General features: G+C 43.9%; 1 protein-coding gene across 1 annotated transcript in view; it reads right to left on the reverse strand.

Moving 5' to 3' along the window:
* Positions 1-9844: 9844 nt before the first annotated feature.
* The window catches only part of LOC147693289 (extracellular calcium-sensing receptor-like), a 73742-nt gene continuing 61171 nt past the window's right edge, over positions 9845-22415 (reverse strand). The window contains exon 7 of the mRNA XM_086935898.1: positions 9845-10758. Within this exon, the coding sequence (XP_086792024.1) occupies positions 9845-10758 (914 nt within the window). The remainder of the gene's footprint in view (positions 10759-22415) is intronic.

Below are 22415 nucleotides of genomic sequence, written 5' to 3' on the forward strand. Positions count from 1 at the left end.
GTATTTTTTGGTATTTTTATGGGCTTATAAAATGCCTAGATTAGCAATGGATATAATTTGCAGGCCAGTCAAATAAGGAGGGCTGGCCCTTCCTGACCTGAAAGAATAGTAATTTTGCACATACTACATACAGATATTTTAAGTCCCCAGGTGTCACCCAGTTTGACAATGTTTTTTTAGAATTGTTTTTTCAGGATTATGAAATTGTTGATTTTTTGCACCTCACGATAGCGCCAATAAGGTGAGATATAAGACGCTGGAGTGAACCATTAAGCAGAAACAGAAAAATTTTGAGCAGCATGACATCCCTCCTAATAATGGAGTAACCTTTTTAATGGATATATGCATTGGAGATCAAGCACTTTTAGAAAAAAATACATGGGCGAGCAATGTGTATCATAAGGTATGGGAATTTCTAGAAGCAGAATAATGGAAAAGTTGGAGGGACATTGAGCCTAGAATTACGTTTTTAAAGCACCAATGCAATGGTCCTTAATTAAGATCAGATATTGGTTACGGGTATGGACCCCAGAGGTATATTGGCAACTTGGACCTGATAGAATCTAGTACTCGCAGATCTATTAGTTGGTGAGATTCCTCTTTATGAATAAACAAGGAAGTTAAGGTCCATGAGAAAGCACGTAATAAATGGCAGGCTAAAGAAAATCTTTTGATTTCTGCTCTAACTTTCGATGATATAAATTCAATCAATTTTGCCATGTATTTAAGGGGTCACACCTATGGCGCATGCAATTTTATACGAAATAGTTACTTTACAGAACTCAGGGGCATATTCTCAAGGGATTTATCTCCGCTTTTTTGGCATTAAAAGCCAAGAAAGAAGAGATAAAATTATCTCCCTATCAGCAAGAGGGTGCTAACACGCAAATTTCCATGTTAGCACCCTTTTTCTCTACACTTCCACTTGCATCTCTAATGAGATGCAAAGGGGGCGTTCCTGAGAAAAATAATAGGAGAAATGTTGTTAAGCGACATTTCTCCTATTATCAAGGATTTCGCTAACCCTGTTAGTGATAAAAAAAGCAGCGCTAACCGCGGTTAGCACTGCTTTTTTTACACCTGCCATTTTCCTGACTTAGCAATGATATCCTATGGAAGGTGGATATCATGGCTAAGTTTGTGAGCCCCTATTATCAAGCTAACGCCAAACTTTGAGAGATTATCGTTGGTTTTCCAGCGATAATCTCTCAATTGGCAGTTAGCGCGAGGATTTTTATCACTTCTGAGATAAACCTTGCTAATTGCAAGTTACCTCTGCGATAATTTCCGGTGATGCTTAGCGTTAAAATATTTGTTGCTTAGCATCGTTAACGATAAATATCGCTAAACGTTGCTAATATGCCCATGAGATTTTCTTACATAAAATTTACCCTTAAATATCTGCAAATTATTTTAGATGCTCAATGGAAGCGTAGGGGGGATTGGACCCATGTTCTATGGAGTTGTTCACGGTTAAGAGAATTCTAGGCTGAGATTGATCAGTTCTTCCTTCATACATTAGAATTAGAATATCAATTACATGCTCAGACAGTGGTCTTCGGATATTCACCCAATTTAAATATTACCCTTTAATAAAAAATACATTATTCATTATCATTTTATTAGCTAGATTATTAATCCTTCAAAAATGATGGTCTGAAGAAACTTCAAAATTAGAATGTGCCAAGGTCAGGTTCTTAAGGGAAATTCTTAAAACTATGGGAGACATGTAGTTAAAATGTATTATAGCTAATATGTGCTATGCAGAAGTATGGATTTTTTTATCAAGTTGTAGGGTGTTCTTTTGCATATTAGTACGTGCTTTAATTTGTGTATGCACGTTCAATTTATTGCATTTGTTTTCTGTAATTTAAATAAATCAAATTTCTAGTTTAAAAAAAATATACAATGGAATTGCTTTATTTTTAATTATGCAAAAGACTTGTGTTGCCCTGGCAATTCATGGAACTGATGCAGAGGAAATGGTGCGTCACATCTACTGCCCAGATCTTCGCTTCTCTCATTGATAGCAGCTAAGATGCTGACACTGGACTCTGCTTTGCCTCCTCACATCTCATCGGAACTCATGCATCATCAGCTTCGTGCTTCATCCCGGAAGCTGAGACTTAGCATTGCAAGCCCCGACGAAGGGATCTTCAAGAACGACACAGCAGCACCTCCAACCACTGCCTAGATGCATCTCGGAACCAATGAATTGCTTGTTGAGTGGACCTAAGTGGGAACCTGTAGCCAGCCCACACTCATCGCAGTCAGCCTGTACTTGTGACTTTGTCCCAGTCCGGCGTGACCAAGGGCCATTATATGCAATGCACCTTTCAAATGTGCACTCAGCGCTCCAAAGAAGAGTGCACCATATTAGATTGCATGTGCTGCCCCCTGGCAGCCACTAGGTTGTGCTGCCCAGAGAGTGCATTCAAGTGAAATACGGAGCATTTTTGAAGAAGCCACTCTGTGCTTCACTGTACAAGCGGCACTCAAGTTTCGGATTTTGGCTATCTGGGCACCTTTAGCCCTACTTCCAATGGTCCAGGACTGGAAAGTCATCACTTGAGGGTTAGGACTCACTCTGTGTACACATGTGAGCTCCAGATAGTTGGAACCTTTTCTGTCCCTGAGGCTGTGAAAAAGTGTAAATTTTATGTTAGCATAAGGGCAGCCATTTTGACTGTCACATCCATTTAGTTTCTGTTGTATTCTGTTGTATTCATTTTGTTCTCTGCTGTGTCCCTTTTCCCCCAGCCTGTGCCCTCAACCTTAGCAGACCTCTCTGACATGGTCAATCTGATGTACTTGTTGAGGGGCTGCAGCTGCCGGTGCACCTGGTCTCAGATGTTATCAAATGACTCCTTATTGCCGCCATAAACATTCTTACTCCCCCTCCTCATCTGCTGACCACCTGATCACCCATCTGCCCTTTTTTGCCTACAGCTATTTCTGTGCCTAAACTTGTTTCTTCCAGTTTTCCTTCCCATGCAATTACACTGCAACAACAGTATATAAGAATGATGTTTTTTGTATTCAAGGTACTTCCTCCCACAACACTCTAGGGCAGAGGTCTTAAAACGTTTGGATCTCGAGACCCCCCTGTCAACATTTTGAGGCATAAGGACCCCCTCCTGACAAACATTTCTAAACATTTCTAAACCTGTAGGCAGGGCTACTGGAATTATGAGGCAGGTGAGGACCAAATTATGTGACAGGCTTGACTAAATTGTGTGCGAAGTAAATGTAAATGATGTTATGTGATGCTGCGCATTTTAGAATAGCATTGCTTCTTTATTTTGTCATTTTGTACACACAGTAACACTGATGAAAGATTTCACCCCATCAGTACCAGTTTATAAGCAAAATACAGCAATTAACATCAGAAAGATTTCTAGTCAACCTTTGTGAAGGGCCTTCCACTCCACAGGAATACGTGCTGCCACAATAGAAGCTCACCTGTCCCTGGCCGGGAAAAGCAGGGGTCCCTTAAAACCGTGGTGGTTTTGTGCACAGTTAAGCAGTTTACCCATGCTGATTTCCTCTCACCCCCTCCCTTCCATCACTCTCTCCTCTCCTAACCCGGGATCCCTCTCTCACTTTGCAGGATATTTTCTTTCACCCTTTTTACTACTTCTGAACTCTCCTCATTCAACCTCTGACTTTACCTCTAATCACCTCTTGCCATTCTGTCTTTTCACTGCCCTCATCTCTAACAGTCTCTGGCATTTATCTAATGGCCTCTCTGGTCCCGTTACCTCCCATGCCCCTCAGCACTTCTCATTCACCTCGTCTCTCCATAAAATGTTTGTCTATTTGTATCTCACACCTCTCCAGTCCCCCCATTCATCTTTGACATCTCCCCTTTGTTCTAACAGAAGCCCTCACCTTTCACTCACATTCACTTCTTTCGTGTCCACACTTCTCTTCGGCAATTCACATTTCTCCTCATCCCTGACCTCTTCAATCGAATTCTCTCACTCCCTTGCAGTCCATTCTCATCATTCCTCACCAAGCATATGAGTTGGACCTGTATGCTCCTCTCGGCCTGTGCCACTCTGCTTCGTGTTCCCTAGTTCAAGAAGGCATGAGTTGTCTGTCTCACTGTTTTAGTGCCATCCGCACAGTTATGGAACTTGCATCCTCCTTTGCTTCGCTCCACCAAGAATATATTATCCTTTAGGAAGATATATAAACCTTTCTCTATGCTCTGTAGGTTACCACATTTGGCTGGTTCTCCTTCTCCTTCTGTGTATTTCGCATTTGCCATCAGGCAGCAGATGGGTATTCGCCCCAAGACATCTTTTGGTAACAGTAGCACACTACAGATGTAAATAATAATAATAGGCAGAAGCAGGGGAGTCACTAGACCAGAACTTCGGATGGGGGGCTGACACTCCCAGCCAGGCTGGTCCTATACCCTGGTCACACACGGTGCAACAGTCTTTTTTGGTGCCACACCCCCGTGTCCTCCTTCTCAAAGAATTTCTTCACTGCCACTCACCAACAATGCACCTCAACTGTCTAATAGCGCTACTCATAGATTACTCACTAACTTCTGTGATCTGCATGGTACTTATTCTTTGTAGCAGGCACATGAACCCTCTGCACTGTGTGGGTGACAACCGGAAGAATCATCCTTTAAAAAGATTTGCAAACTAAATGCAAAAGCCCTATCTTTGGTAGAAGATAAAAAGACTTTGCCAAGCGGCGACATGCATGGACCATTTTAAACTCGTACAAACGATTAAAACCTCAACCCTACCTTATGGCGCACTTCCGGCTATCTTTAAAAACAAAATTTATGGCCCTCAGATTGGGTGACCATTGCTCCAAAGACTTGATCCCGTCATGGAAAGACACACACCAGGGACGAAGATGTAGACTATGTGATTATCACAGTGAGACCTTGTGTCACCTCCTGTGCACATGTGAGTCCTCCATAGAAAAGAGGAAAAATTTACTGAAACCAATCTTTAATATGCTACAGATTCGTACCTGCAGGCAATCTGTGACCAGCTGGATGGGAGCAGGTTCAAACATCCTAATATGCCGCGGGGTAAAATTCATGAACTTTGCAGAGACAGCTTCAAAAAATAGAAACAGACTACAGATAAGGTCTGGGATAAAGTGTTTAATTAAAGAATGCGAAAACATATTTTAACTAAAGGAACTTTTAACCTGTTGCTATTTAAATTGAATTTTTGTACATGTATGCTTTATTTTTGTGACAAACCAAATAAAGTACATTTTTTACTTGACTTGACTTGATTAGGGTTGCCGGCTCAATATTTTGATGGCCCAGACGGTACGAAAATAAGCTGCCACCTAAAGCCATATTTTCAGCATCTATCTGTGCGTACTTCGAACAGTAAATATAAATAAAAAACACTTTTAATTGTGTTCTAGGGCTGCCTCAATGATCTGTGATAATTAAAGAGAACAAAGACAGAAAAGTCACAAAACGAATGCATACATACTTTTTTTATTTATAAGTCTATTTAGTGTCAAGAGGAGGTCTTTGCAGGCTCTTTAAACAAAACACAGCCGGCATTTTTCTTTTGGCAACTCTACTTTATATTCCTTTTCATGAAATGCATTCTCACACTACAGCAGTAAATGTAAAATATAAATGTAAGGAATAGGCAGAGTGGGGATCCAGGGGGTACTGGATCCAGGACCAAAAACTAAGCCTCTCCAACCAGTTTACAAAGGCATGTAAATATGCAAATGGTCGTTAAGGACTTGTGAAAAACTAGGGCCTGCTGGAAATAAAACTCCAGATATTGCCCAGCTGAGCCAAGTGGCATTGAAAAATTTGAGGGGGCCCCCCTGCAAGGTGCATGGAGGGGCCCCCACTCCGGATTCTACTAGGAGCTCTCGAACGAGTGTACCCCCTCTGCAACTTAGCCCCCCCGCACCGCCGGGGGCAGCGGGGGCCTGTGTTACGCCACTGCACCACCATCCTGCAGGCCTGTGCCTCCAGCTGGGTGTGAATTCCAGTGAATATCTGCCTCCCTCTTCCAGATCTCTACCTCCACTGGGGCTTCAGCTGGGTGGGACCTCCAGGGAACCTGGGACTCCTTCCAGCCAGCGTTTGTTTCCAGTAGTGGTCAGTGGTGGGAGTAGCTGCTGGGTGGTGATGTGGGGAGGGGACGGGGCAGGGTGGGGGATAGTAATCTATGGATTATGGAGGATTACAGGTAAGTAAACATATAAATAAATAAAACAAATTTGGTTGCGCGCACTACATCCCCAAATGCGATGCAGGGCACATAACGAAATTCGTTTTATATATTTAGACGTTTACTTACCTGTAATCCTCCGTAATCCATAGATTACTAACCCTCACCCTGACCCTCCCCCTCCCCACATCACCAACCGGCAGCTACTGTTTGTTTCCACTGAGACTGTTCCTAGCTGAGTCCAGGCAGTGCTACTGTGTCACACAGATGGCCTCAGAAGATGCACTCACTCCCAGGGAGTCTCACTGAAGTCCAAAGCACCTGTGCCAATGTCCCTCTCTCCATCACCCTCTCTGGTTCTTTCCAGATGGACTTGCTCTATCTCATGGTAGTAGGACAGGCTTGTTGTGCTAGGGCACATCTTGGGCTGCCATTGCTGCGAAGGAGAGCGCCTGAAGCCTGTGCTAGCACACTGGCAAGGCTTGTGCATACAATGGCAATAGAGGCTTTTGCATTGCACCATGTCTTCATGAGCGGGCAAAGGGTTACAATATGACACAATGAATTGCCAATTAAGTTTTGATAAAGAGGATGAAGCAAGTTTAACTTCACCAATGACCTGATGCATGACCCTAGGACGCCTAGTGAGTCCTCTGCACTGGTGTATCACAGCAGGTTCGGATTACCAGCCAATGTTGGTCTGTGCCCTCACTGGGCTGTTGTTTTATTGCCAGTGATAACACTCTTGGCTCACTTCCCTGGCCTTGGCTCACCTCTTCCTTCGTATGTGTAAATAACTCATCTACACTTTATTTAGAGACGTGGGGCCAGATGTAGGAAGGCTATTACCTTTTCAGATGTAGGTGGTATATTTACCGATTCGGTAAATAAATCGGTATTTACCAATTCAGTATTTACCGAATCATCGTTTTCCGATTCGGTAAATGAGATGTAGGAAGCACTATTAGTTGGTGGTAAATAACGAATACCTGTTTAAATGCAAATCTGTGAATTTACACCTGTGCCATGTGACAGACGTACATGCCCTTAGGGCATGTATGTGTTCCACATGTGCACACCAGCACTATTCAGGGGTGCAACATGGTGTCAAAGTGCCACCCTGCCACCCTTGACTCTTTCACAATTTTACTAAATCGGTATTTACCGATTCGGTAATTGACATTCATTCCTATGGGCCTCCAGACCCATAGGAATGAATGGCAATTACCAAATCGGTAATCTTAACGATCCAGTAAATTTTACCGACTTTTTATCTACATTGCATTTACCGATTAAAAAATACTGAATCGGTAAAATTCTGTATTTTTGAATCGGTAAATTACATCTAGCTGTAGTTTCCTGCTCTCCCTCCACTCACCCGGAAGTGAAGGTTAATAAGGCTTACGTGCACTTCATCTCACAGGGGCATTTCTGCAAGACTATATTTATAGCTATTTTACCGACCTGATCTCCAACTGAACATGATGCAATGCCAAAAGTCAAGTGAGAGGGAAGCTAAACCTGTATTTCTGTTTATCATGCTGCTGGAGAAAAAAAACCCTCACTAAAAACAACGCAAACCCTTTTATTTCTCATAGCCATGTCACTGCCCTTGGAATTTCCAATGCCTCCCCCGCCCCTTGGCTTGTTTTGGATCGCGATTGGGCCACTATTTAAAAACCCCAGGTTTCTTAACCAATCCCCCCACCCCCCACATTTTACACAGTTAAAATGTGTACAGATATAATAATTAACATGCCTGATCTCGATATGAATCTCTTAAATATTGTTAGATATTTACAACGTCTTTAGGAGCGGTGGGGAGTCCTGTTCAGCCTGAGGAGGACGGGGGTCAAGTGTCACCATTGTCAGGATGGAGAAGCAGCACGTGCGGACTTGCACCTCACCCAGTACTCAGCCATTAGCCCCCACCCGAGGCGCCCGGCATTAGCATGAGAATGCAGCCGTTTTGGGTTTCTGGTGGCCGGGCATCCACTGGACTGTGCTAAGGGGGCCCCTGGTACTTGCCTCCATGGGCAACGCAGGGGCCTATGTTACGCCCCTGGCTGAACCCCCAGCAGCTCGAGTTGCACTGCATCAGCCCGGGCTGAGGGTGTACAACTGTTACCACGGATTTTTTACAACGGATTCCATGACCACGGATTTTTTACAACGAAGGTCATGTTACAACGGATCCTTTTACAACGCTATTCACTACAACGCAGGTACTATTACAACGCAATACCATTACATCGTAAGTATAATTATAGGTAAGTTTATCTTTTTGGGGGTTTTGGGGTACAGGGGTATTTTTAGGTTTTAGGGCTGGGTTTGGGTTTTGGGGTACAGGGGTATTTTTAGGTTTAAGGGCTGGGTTTGGGTTTTGGGGTACAGGGGTATTTTTAGGTTTTAGGGCTGGGTTTGGGTTTTGGGGTACAGGGGTATTTTTAGGTTTTAGGGCTGGGTTTGGGTTTTGGGGTACAGGGGTATTTTTAGGTTTTAGGGCTGGGTTTGGGTTTTGGGGTACAGGGGTATTTTTAGGTTTTAGGGCTGGGTTTGGGTTTTGGGGGACAGGGGTATTTTTAGGTTTTAGGGCTGGGTTTGGGTTTTGGGGTACAGGGGTATTTTTAGGTTTTAGGGCTGGGTTTGGGTTTTGGGGTACAGGGGTATTTTTAGGTTTTAGGGCTGGGTTTGGGTTTTGGGGTACAGGGGTATTTTTAGGTTTTAGGGCTGGGTTTGGGTTTTGAGGTACAGGGGTATTTTTAGGTTTTAGGGCTGGGGTTGGGTTTTGAGGTACAGGGGTATTTTTAGGTTTTAGGGCTGGGTTTGGGTTTTGAGGTACAGGGGTATTTTTAGGTTTAAGGGCTGGGTTTGGGTTTTGGGGTACAGGGGTATTTTTAGGTTTTAGGGCTGGGTTTGGGTTTTGGGGTACAGGGGTATTTTTAGGTTTTAGGGCTGGGTTTGGGTTTTGGGGTACAGGGGTATTTTTAATATATATTTACAATTTAAAAAATTAAAATTAATTGTATTAATATATGTTTTATTTTTTTAATAATAAATAATTTAAATTAATTATACATTAATAAATATTTACATTAAATATTACTTTTATTTACTTACCTGTAATTATACTTACGATGTAATGGTATTGCGTTGTAATAGTACCTGCGTTGTAGTGAATTGCGTTGTAAAAGGATCCGTTGTAACATGACCTGCGTTGTAATAGATCCGTGGTCATGGTATGCGTTGTAAAAGGACGCGTTGTTACGTCATATATCCGTTTGGAAGTAGTGTTTATGTATTTCATACTATATTCATATTCTTTTACCTCAGTGTCACAGAAGATTTGTTTATGTAACACTGCTTTCTAAACCCAGTTATGCTACTGTTACTTTTTACTTGTGAGGGTGTGGATAGTAAAACTGCATAGGTGGAGAATAAGCAGAAGGTTTCACGAAGGTACTTTTGAATCCAGAAAAGACAAGGTGTAGGGATATACATTTATTGAAATGAGCTGTATATTGAAGTTAGCCACAAGCATCCAACCACAAATATCTTCCTTGAGATGTCAATTTGAGGATTCGTCTTCTCGAATTACCTTCAAGTCCATGTCTTTTATAAAGTGTACATACCCAGTATGTTGCTATGGAAAATTCCTATTTGTTTTTAAAATGGGTCTTTCCAATTAAATGTTTTTTGGTGTTTTTTTCTGGCCTCAGCAGTATAATATAACACTTAGGAAAGAATATACACCCCAGAAGTCCAGCGCTGGAGCAGAGGATGGCAAACACCTCCACGGCCACCATGTACTTGCCCCGTGTGCTCATGTATGCCGGGATGAAGGAGATCCACACACTGACAAACACCAGCATACTGAAGGTGATCAGCTTGGCCTCGTTGAAGCTTCCAGGGAGATTCCTTGAGAGAAAGGCCACAATAAAGCTGACTGTGGCCAGGAGGCCCATGTATCCCAGCATGCAGTAGAAGAAGATGGCGTCTCCTTCATTACACTCAAAGATGATCTTTTCATTGTAAGACTTCATATTTAGTTCTGGAAATGGAGGAGATTTCATGAGCCAAAGAACACAGATAAGACCTTGTATTATAGAACTGATGAAGACTAGCCAGCAAGGTGTCTTTGATCCAAGCCATTTCCTTGCAGGGCTTTTGGGATGTATTGTCTTGAACGCAATGACAACAATTATGGTTTTTGCTAGGACAGAGGAGACACTCAGTGAAAATATTACACCAAAGACTGTTTGTCGCAGCATGCAGGTGAGCCTCCCGGGATCCTCAATAAATATAAAGGAGCAAAGAAAGCATAACATGAGGGATAGGAGGAGCAGGTAGCTGAGTCCACGGTTGTTGGCTTTGACAATGGGAGAATCTCGGTAATTGATGAAGACACAAAGGATGGAGGCAGCAAGGAAGGTCAAGATAGCAGCACAGATAGAGAGCATCTGCCCCAAAGGCTCTTTAAATGAGAGGAACTCGGTCTCTTTTTGGATGCATTGATCACGTTTCTCATTAGACCACTGGTCATCAGGGCATTGCATACATTCGTTTGTATCTAAATGAGAAAATAGGTTAAATTGGCTTTCTTAGCAGCTTATGTTTCATTAATAATAAGAAATAACATAATTAAGGAACATTAACATGTATCAAAATGTCTTTTATATGAAAGGATGACTGAGGTTATAGGGTACATTTATCTTTTCAATGGAAAACATATTTAACAATCTTTTGCTGGTGTACATTCCTGTTTATGATATGTTGCTTTGAAAGATAATGATGGAATTAGCAAAAATTCCAGAATGCTATATCTTTAAACATTTAACAACACCCATCTAATAATGACCACAGTGTTTTAGATTGAATTGTTAAGATCATTTATGCTGCCTCAGTTTTTTAAAAGTGGCCACAAAATCTGTGCTAACAGATAGCTGTATAGCATTTTTGGATTTCCACTGATAAATATATACAAAGCATTCAGAATATTTCTGGAAAGAGAATAAGGTTGCTTTGAGGTGATAGAAACAATGTATATGAGAGTTAAGAAAGTTAGAAAAATGAGGGTGAAGAGTAAGTTGATGCCAAGCCCAAATGACAGATAAAGAATTATCATCGCAGTTCCATTGGCGTATTTTTACAAACCTGGCACAAAGCAATTCACCTGTTCTTATAATGGGCCTATCCTAGCTGATCGGAATACCCCCTCCCACTAAACAACACATTCTTCCCCCTAAGAAGAAGCAGCGACATTGATTGACTACGAAAGGATACAGATCCCACAATTGTTGCTGATCAAGGCAAAAATAACAACAGAAAGCCTATACAAGCCCAAATCATTCAAGAACCTGAATCAAATAAGTCCTTACCATATACAAACATGATTGTCGCAACATGGAATATAGCCAGACTAAAAATAAGACGAATGACAAAGGGTGGCTTGAATCTATCAAACATTGTCAAATAATTTTGCTACAGGAAACCTAGCACACTGATGCCTTCTATATTGACGGATTCTCTACGGTTGCTACTCCATCTCGGAGTGGAAGGGCCAAAGGAGGACTTGCTGCCTTGGCTTCAGCTACAGCTCCCCTGTGTTTAAAAAAGGTTTATTCTAATTCGCAATTTTTTTTATTTTTGTGGTTTCAAACTATGTATAATCAGTGTATACTGATGATACATTTTCATAATAATTTTTTCGATAATTCTAGAAATAATGTAGCAATGGCCTAGAGAAGGAGTTATTGACATTTACAAATCACTTTAGGAGAGATTGTTTTTTTTGTTTGGGTTGGTGATTTTAATTGTAAGAAATGTGGTATTCTGGATTAGAAGAATTACTGTTATAGGGATGAACATGGTAAACCTATCCCGATTTTTCACATACTTTGTATGGAGAAACAATCATTCTAGAGTTGCTAGAGCACTCTTCTGTTGAAGAAGGGGCATATTACCAAGGGCCTTATCGCCGCTTTAGCAGGAATTTTTCCCGCTAAAGCGGCAATAATTTTATCGCCCTATTACCTAGCGACAGCTTTAAGGAGATAGCGATCATCTTTGGGCCCGCTTTGCATGTCAGCGATAATTATCGCTAATGACATGCAAAGTGGGCGTGCCAAGATGTTAGCGACTGAAAACAGTCGCTAACATCCCTAGCTCCTATTATCTACTTTTGGAAATATTCGCGCTAAGTGCGAATATCTCCAAAAGCTATCGTCTGCCAAAAGTAGTTCTTAGCCATGTTATCCAATGGAAGGTGGATAACATGGATAAGAGCATTGTCACGATACTGCATGTATATCGCAGATTTTTCTGCGATATTCATGCATTTCGCAGGATTTTTACCTCTTTTAAGATAAACCTTGATAATATCAAGGTATCTCAGCGGTAAAAATCCTCGGTGCTCGGCGATATAATTTTACCCTCTAACCATGCATAGCGATAATTATCGCTATTGCTTGTTAATATGCCCCTAAATTTCTAAGAAAAGTATTAGCAACCCCTAATTCAACTCTCTCATTCATATACACAAAAAGCTAGCAGTCCTTTATATTGACAATTAGTTATCAATGGCCAGCGATAATTATCACTGGCCTTGCTTAACGATAATTTTGTTATTGCAGACTATCTCTGGAATTTATAGCCCTGGTAGCACGTAATTAACAATGCCTTTCTCCAGGCAAAAAAAATTCCAGAGATAGCGAGGTTATCGCCGTTTTGGCAGGAACATCGCTGGTTTTCCAGCGATGTTCCCTGCAAAACAGCGATGTCCTTGCTGATATGACCCACAGGGTTGTATCAGCATAATCCACCCCAATGTTAGGGATAGGTAAGTCTGCATTTTAGCAGACGTTAGTTTTTGGAGAAATTAGCAGTTTTCTCCAAAAACTAACGTGTGCTAAAATGCTGGGGCAGCCTTGTAAATATCACGTTGTGAACATCAGTGATATTTGCAAGGTAGTCAATCTGGGGTGCGCCCAGTGACGCCCACTTTGCGTCTCATTAGAGATGCAAAGGGAGGCGTTTGGAAAAAGGGTGCTAACATGCGATGCATGCATGTTAGCACCCTCTTGTATATAGGGCAATAGTTTTATTTCTGCTTTTTTGGCTTTGTAAGCCAAAAAAGCGGAGATAAAGCCCTTGTAAATATGCCACTAAATTAGTATATCGGCTCTAACTGTATGGAATGGGATTTGGAGTAAAGATGGAACTATATTTACTCAGGAAATCCTAACGAATTGTCTTTCCCTTTAGTATGTATTATATTATATAATATTATGTTATGTTTATTATATTATATTATATTATATTATATTATATTATATTATATTATATTATATTATTAGCAACCTTTGGCCCTGAGAATATTGATTTAATGACCCATCCAAATACTTGGTAATAGTAAAAAAGAGCTGAAAACGGGCACATTTTTAAGAGAAACTGACGCAAATTGAAAACAGATGACCAGGGTTTATTGTGAAGGGCCAATGGCGTTAGGCATACAGTCATATTTACACCTGGTAACAAACATAGTTTTTACCTTACAACTTTAAGAACAGGTACTCTTCACTATCTCACAGCCTTTTCAACTATCGGCAAATGGAATCAAAACATACCAAGGTGCCCCTGCGATGGGAAATTGCAACAGACCACTCTACATTTTATCCTTTTTTGTATTTTTATAGAGATATTAGAAAGAGTGTTTCACGACCTCTATTCCCTAATGAAAACTGTATTTTTATAAATCTGCTTTCTATTTTATCCGTTATCTAGATAATGAGAAAGATTGTAATGCAGTGGTGATCTTTATACAAATTGTGATCAATAGGAGAAAGGCCAATTCACACGTTGAGGCTCTACTTTATGAAGGAATATAGGACATATATTGACTGGTTTCTCCAAGGAATGTCATTATTTCTTTGTTCATTGTATACGTAGATAATACGTTTTACTTAGTGCATTTTGTGGAATTTACTTCATGTATTATTCATCTATGGTAGCTAATTGGTCATTTATTGTATTATATTTATTCATCTCTAAAATATTTTTTAAGTTTTTACATTTTTAATAGGTATTGAAAACTTGATGAATTTTAAGGAGAATATTTTTTTTAGAATGCTTTTATGGTTGTATCTTTTAAATTGAATACAGCTGAAATTGAATTGAGTTGACAGATTAAGCAGAAGTACAGTAATGCAGCTCATTGCAGAAATATTCCACCTGAAGAGATCCAAGCAGCTGGTCATGGGGCCTACTCCTAAGAAAAACGTTAAGTGATTAAGGCACTAAGGGCCAGATGTAGGTAAGTTAATTTTACCGATTCATAAATACCGAATTTTACCGATTCAGTATTTATGAATCGGTAAAATAGAAGGGGGGAGATGTAGGGAAAATCGGTAATTGAATTACCGATTCTGTAGGAATCGGTATTTACTGAATCCCATTGATTCCTATGGGCATTGAAGCCCATGGGAATCAATGGGCATTACCGAATCAGTATTTACCGATTCGGTAAATACCGATTTTTGCAAGGGTGCAGGGGGTGTAACTTTGACACCCTCTAGCACCCCGATTTAAGGCATGTGTGACATGTGGCACACAGACATGCCCTAAGGGCTTGTCCGTCTGTCACATGCCATAGGTGTGCATGCACACCTGGAATCGGTATTTTACCACCCAATTGGATTGGGTGGTAAAATACCGATTCGGTAAGGCCTGTGGGACTCAAAAGAGTCCCACCTACATATCAAAATTACAGAATCGGTAAAAATACCGATTCGGTATTTTACTGATTCAGTAAATTTACTGATTCTGTAAATTTACAGAATCGGTAAAATCGGCCACCTACATCTAGAATAGCCATTTACTGGTCGGTAACGGCCGAATCGGCCATTACCGGTCGGTAAATGTCTACCTACATCTGGCCCTAAATTCAGACATTTGTCTTAAACCTGCATAGTATACACATATTTATTAATAATTATTTCGCTCTATGTCTCTAGTCCTATGGGTAAAATAGCATATAAATATTGTTTGAGGTTGCTTGCACATGCTGACGACAGCCACCTGGTTTAATTCAGAAAACTGGAAACGTGTTCTCTGTTGAATTTCATCCAATGCTGTATGTCAAAGGTATTCCTAGAAGAAACTAGAACCAAGTCCGAGATTATAATGTCTTCCGCCATTCCCAACAGTAGAGTCCTAGCCTTTGCCTTCCACCTATTGGTCTATTTCCTACTCTCACCTCAGTGTCAGCTTATAGACTGACTGGCGCAGTGATTAACACCTCCTTTAACCAACAGAACAAGAGGCATATTTACAAGCCCCAATGCCACCGGAGGATACCTTTTTCTGATGCTCCGATGGCGTTGGTCTGTACCACATATTTACAAGTTGGTGGTAAGCCACTTAACATGGCTTAACACCACCTAGTAAATGCGAACCTTACCACAGCAGCGGCAAAGAAGAGGGCAATGGGCAGCACCAAAAACTAAGACTAGGTAAATCCTGGTTGTAGCATGGTGATATGAGGAGAAATTATAAATTTCTCCTTGTATTTTGCTCTTACTATGTGTGCTGTATATTGCAGCACACATAGAAAAAGGAAATCGCCATTACAGATTGTTTATGTGCAAGGGTGCCTGCCCTGGCACAAAGCAGCTTATTTAGAACTAGCGCTAGTGAAAATACAGGGGTGCACCTTATTTTTGTAAATTGGGTGCATCCCTGTGGTTAAAACATTTCAGAGCGCGGTGTTATCAATTTTGGAGTAACACCGTGCTCTGACATTTGATTGTAAATATCCCCCCTATTCAATGCATTCTTGCTCCATTGATTTAAACAACCCTTTTGAATTACTGCATGTTCTACCAAAAAATAACCACAAAGCCCTTCCCCCATTGTTAATCAGTTTGGTTTAGGAAGCGAGGGAATGTAGCAGTCCCATTCCAGCAGCCTTCATTGATTTGTCTTCTGATCTTCCAACAAATGGCAGTGATGTTGTCTAGAACTGTGTGAGACTGTCTGTCTGATTTAGGGTGAAATGTCTGACTAGTTTAGGGAGAGCTGTGGAACTGGGCCACTTATCCGCTTATTGCGAGTTAAACACCACTGTGTCTTCATTTTAGTTCTCGTATTTAACTTAGCATCTTTTTGATATTGTGGTTTGCACATGAATATCACTAAAACGAGAATGTGCCATGTATACATATGGTTGGGATACCCGACACCCCCTCTCAACACAATCCCCAAGAATGGGAAGACGGAAACGGTCCTGAACTTTTGGAAGGCGGGAGGGAGTTACCCCCCCGGCCGTATTTATTAAAATATGAAACAAAAATTAAAACATTAAAATAACAGTTTCATATCATGTACAATTTCATTTACACATTACGATGTTCATGGCTAACCTTAACACATCTCTAACAAAGGTTCTCCTAGCCGATACTAAAACATCCTGTAAATACATTTCTCAAAATTGAAATTGTACATCCTAACATTACGGGCCAACGGCAAGGTCGTAACCGGTGTCAGATCCCTAATACCAGAACTCCCCCCTCACTTGTGAGAGGCGGGCGCACAGAGGACTGTACCTCTGTGCCAACTTCCAATTTCCCTTGTCTTAACGGGGGCCCCTGTTTTACTAGACGCCATCTTAATGGTCGTCCGAGGACTCGTGTGAGGTGTCTAGAAGGTAGCGTAGACCCCCCTCCCACCCCACACTGCTTACCACATCTGCCGTCGCAGATATCCTGGCCCCGGGAAATTCCCAGGAGGGGCCCATAGCCCCTCCTCCCCAGGGAGGGGCCTTGACCGCCTTCCCTTTCGGCGTCCCCATCCTTAGAAGGGGACCGCCTCCCCGTTTGAGGGGCCACTGGCCGCCTCCCCCCGGGCGCTCCCATCCATAATGGGTGATGCCCCACCTCTAGGGATCTTCCAATTACTGCTCACCGATCATGACCTTACCGCCCGACCAAAAAATAAATACGACATTTCTAAACTAAAAGAGAATAAAAGACAATTATACTGAGCAATTCAAAGTATAACTTCTACTACACACTACATAACTCCGCTGCACTTACTTTGCCGAAATCCATGTTAAAAGATCAACCATTTTATTACATATCAAAATTATCAACTTTATTCACATTAACCTGTAAAAGAAACAGTATCATGTCATTCGACTTTATTCAAAACAAATTGCTGTCATCAGGGGCTGGTGGGTGGGTCAAAATTGGCTCTTCGTTCCGTCTCGAGCTCACGTGCAACGGGGAGGTGCAGCTTCAGAGCACAGGAACAAGAGGATGCTTCCTTGGCTTGTTGCTCCTTTTATCCTTCTTCGGGCGGGGCGTGGACTCTCCTCCAATCCGCCTCCGGGGCGTGGCCATCGGCGTAGGTGTCTAGGACAGCCCCCTCTTGGGCGGGAAAAGGCGCGCCCCGGCTACGCCGCTTCGGGCATACCAGCCGAGACTCGCCTCCCGCCCAAAAATGGCTTCCCGGGGGGATCGGGGTACTCCACCATACGTTCGGGGGGACCGAGCGGTCGCCCCTTTCCATATGGTTGGGATACCCGACACCCCCTCTCAACACAATCCCCAAGAATGGGAAGACGGAAACGGTCCTGAACTTTTGGAAGGCGGAAGGGAGTTACCCTCCCGGCCGTATTTATTAAAATATGAAACAAAAATTAAAACATTAAAATAACAGTTTCATATCATGTACAATTTCATTTACACATTACGATGTTCATGGCTAACCTTAACACATCTCTAACAAAGGTTCTCCTAGCCGATACTAAAACATCCTGTAAATACATTTCTCAAAATTGAAATTGTACATCCTAACATTACGGGCCAACGGCAAGGTCGTAACCGGTGTCAGATCCCTAATACCAGAACTCCCCCCTCACTTGTGAGAGGCGGGCGCAGAGAGGACTGTACCTCTGTGCCAACTTCCAATTTCCCTTGTCTTAACGGGGGCCCCTGTTTTACTCGATGCCATCTTAATGGTCGTCCGAGGACTCGTGTGAGGTGTCTAGAAGGTAGCGTAGACCCCCCTCCCACCCCACACTGCTTACCACATCTGCCGTCGCAGATATCCTGGCCCCGGGAAATTCCCAGGAGGGGCCCATAGCCCCTCCTCCCCAGGGAGGGGCCTTGACCGCCTTCCCTTTCGGCGTCCCCATCCTTAGAAGGGGACCGCCTCCCCGTTTGAGGGGCCACTGGCCGCCTCCCCCCGGGCGCTCCCATCCATAATGGGTGACGCCCCACCTCTAGGGATCTTCCAATTACTGCTCACCGATCATGACCTTACCGCCACAGGCCGGATAGTTGACCGGCTATCCGGCCCCCCACAAAAATCCTACCTAAAGGTCATGGCTGCACAAACTCTTTAACCAGGCTACGAAGTCTCCTATGAGTAAAGCATTCCCCTCCCGGGACAAATGGACCCCATCCTCCAGGTACATATGGTCCCCCCTGATACATCCATGAGGAATAGAATGCAATGTACTTGTACGAAACAATCTACCAAGTTTGTTATTCACCTTCTTCACCGAGTGATTCAAAGCTGACACAGAAATAGCCCCCCGCCACACCTTCCGTGGAATCATGTGGGACCATGCAATCGTGCACCCTGGAACCCTTCTCGCCAACCAACTTACTGTGGATAGTATTAATTCGAGAAGTACTCGTCGACCCGTGGTCACCAAATCATTGCCCCCAAGATACACTATGATTACTGATGGCGGTGACCTTGTCCGCCCTAACAAACCCTCCATAAAAGTTTGAAACTGGTCAATACAGAGCCCGCCCCTTCCGTAGAAGGTCACCCTGTACCCGTATTCGCCAGCCATGTGAATCATGTCACCTGCTTTGAATACGTCTGCTGCGCGCCTCACGTATGAGTGGCCGACGACCCACACCACTCTTGCCTCAGCCGGTGATCTTTGACCGCTGGTCCCCAGGTGTCGGGTCACTTGCACAGTCCGCCCCGCAAAGCCTGCTCGCGAAACTGAAAACCAAACAGAAAACAAGAAGCGTGAGTGCATGCATTAGCTTCACAACATGTGCAACCGCACATACCTCTTATAACAATTCGAGGACCAGCGCCCCAACTGTTTCACTTTATCCACACTCAAACCCCTGGCTGTAGCCTCTGTAGCAGCACCTATCCGGAATTAATGTGTCCCAAAATCGCTCGGGTTCAAGCCCGCTGCCGCGATTGCCATCGTTAAAACCCGCTGGAACTGAAACCTGGTCAGTGGGGTGGCGTCGGTGTGCCTCAGCAAGGTTCCCCCCCATGATGCCGCCCTCTGCGCTAAATACTCCTCCACGCATTTTACCGGGCACATGGGAGACCCTGGAATCCGCTGGACTACCACACTGTCCCCGACCGCTCCCTGATCGGTCTTGGAACTGACAATTGAAACCACCATTGTCTCCCCCTTAATTTGGATGTGCTCTCGACACAGACTTCCCCCTGTATCCTGCTTGTTCCGCGCTACCAGTTCGCTTACCCGCATAGCCCCATGGAATGCTAATGCAAAAGCGGCCCGGAATAGCACCGTCTCTGTTTGAGATGAACATGTCGCCGGAAGTACGGACAGCAACAAGGACAACCTTTCTAAACCTATCGGGTGCCTCTCATCCACTCTGCGACCCTCAAGGCGTTGCCACCCTCGCAGCGCCTTTTGTGCCAAAAAGGATGATGTGGGGTCCTGAATGCCATGAGCCCTTGCCATAAAAGAAATGGCGGCCCGGTGCCTATTGGCCGTAGCCACTGACTTGCCTGCCTGATGTAAAGATACCAGAAATTTCAGGACATACTCCTCCTGCCCCCAGTGCTCCCCCCTAGCTGAACCCAAAAAGGACCAATAAGAACGGAACGCCCCTTCATATGCCTTCCTTGTCCTGGGTGCTAGACTCTCTCCCACGAGGTTTTGTAATCCGGGGCACCGAGAGACCAGAGAGCTTCGGGAAATGGTGCCGCCACCGAGTCCGCTGAGGGCAGAAAACCCCGGAAGGCCTGCATATGGGAACGAGAGAGCGCATCAGCTGCCTGATTTAGTACCCCTGGCACGTGTCTTGCCCTAAAGTGGACGTTTAGTCGCATACATAGCAGGACAATTTCCTTCAGTAATCTCAAAATCCATTTGCAGCGTGCTGCCTGACTATTGATACACTCAACCACGGTCATATTATCAGACCAGAACACCACAGAGCGATCACGAAACCCCTCTGGCCAGGTTTGTAAGGCCACCAGAATGGGGAACAGCTCCAGAAACCCAATGTTACTAGTGAGTCCATTATCGTGCCACCACTCCGGCCAGGTTCGTGCCGACCATTGATTGCCGAATATGGCGCCAAAACCTACACTCCCCGCCGAGTCGGTCCACAACCCCAGTTCTTCCGAGGATACTGGCGGGTCGGTCCATACCACACGACCATTGAAATCCGCCAGGAATGCCAACCATATGCGCATATTCTGGCGAACCTCTGTTGACAGTGTTGTGCGGTGGTGCCCTTCCCTGAGGCCCACCATGGCTTGTGCGATAGAACGGGAGAAGGGGCGAGCCATTGGTATTACTCTCAGGGCAAAGTTAAGCTGACCCACCACCTGTTGTAACTGGTGGAGAGATGCCTTTCTCTCGCCGAGACATGTTTTTAGCGAGGCCCTGAACTTCATAACCTTCTCTTCGGGCAAGCGGAAGCACCCCTCTACAGAATCGAGCTCAATTCCGAGAAACTCGAGTGTAGTAGATGGCCCTACCGTCTTACCGGGTGCCAGCTGCACGCCAAATTCCTCCATCAGATTACAGAATTCGCCCACAGCCTGTGCACATTCCATGTCCCCGGCTGCCCCCAGAAACAGAAAATCATCAAGATAATGCATAAGATGTGTAAAGCCCGTGACTCTTGTGAACGCCCATTGCAAAAAAGTACTGAATTTCTCAAAATACGCACAAGAGATGGAGCAACCCATTGGCATACATTTATCCATGTAATAGCGTCCCTGAAACATAAAACCTAGGAGACGCTGATCATCGGGGTGTACCAGGAGCAACCGGAACACTGACTCGATATCTGATTTAGCCATCAGCGCCCCGGGCCCCAGGCGATTCAACATGGCGACAGCCTCATCAAAGGATGCGTACTGCACCGAACAAACTCCTGGGTCAATCGCTTCGTTCACCGAAAGGCCCCTAGGAGCTGACAAATTATGTATTAACCTGAACTCCCCTGGGTCCTTTTTGGGAACCACTCCCAAAGGTGAACAAACAAAATTTCCAACTGGTGGTATGTCATATGGTCCAGCAACCCGACCTCGGGCCACTTCCTTACCAATCTTTGCCTGTACCACCGCCGTATTCTGTTGAACCGATAGTTGGTTCTTACATTGTGCGTCCCCCCGAAAATCCCCCGCCGGGATGCGGAAACCATATGAGAAACCGTCTCGCAACACCCCGGCGGAGATATGATCAGGGTATTCGTTCAGCCAAGGGATCAATGCCATGATATCAACCGGGGTAGGTAATGGCGCCCCTCGGTCTATTTTAGACCTGTTTGGCGCCCCCTCTACCTCCCGTATCACCAGTCTTGGCTCTGCACGTACTCTCGGGGTGTGAGGACTGCCCGCACCCTGCACACTCGTGCCTGAACCTGCACGATCCCTGTGGCCTAGAACACTTGCCTCTGTTAAAGTTCCAGCAGACCCCCTTCTTACCCGAGTTGCCATTATTCTTTGTGTTCTGATCGCTGCTTGAACCCGCCCGAAAGGGGGCCCCCAAAGAATGGCGGGAAGACTCCACCCCGTTCCCGCCTAAAAATGGCGACTTCGCCGTGTTCGACTTCTCAATTTTCTGCCAGGAAATGGAGTCGAAACAATCCCACGTCAGAGATGAGTCGTACTCTTTGGACTTACGAAGTATGCTATCGTAACAACACCATTGATTACCCCCGTATGCTTCATAAAATTCCATAATATGTGTCTGATAAACGGCTAACTCTACCACTAATTCGGGCCTACGTTCCCCCATAATTGCAGTGAACATTCCAAATGCTCTGGCCCAATTAGAGATCGTTTCATCAACTCTGAAACCCGCCATTTTTGCTCGCCATACACTAGGGTGTAAAAACTCTTTCTGGTTCTTTACATGCTCAATCTCATAGTGATCGGTCAACAGGGAAAACATGTTCACATATTTATCCGCCCAAATCC

This window comes from Lissotriton vulgaris, chromosome 8, assembly GCF_964263255.1.
Source record: "Lissotriton vulgaris chromosome 8, aLisVul1.2, whole genome shotgun sequence".
Lineage (NCBI taxonomy): Eukaryota > Metazoa > Chordata > Amphibia > Caudata > Salamandridae > Lissotriton > Lissotriton vulgaris.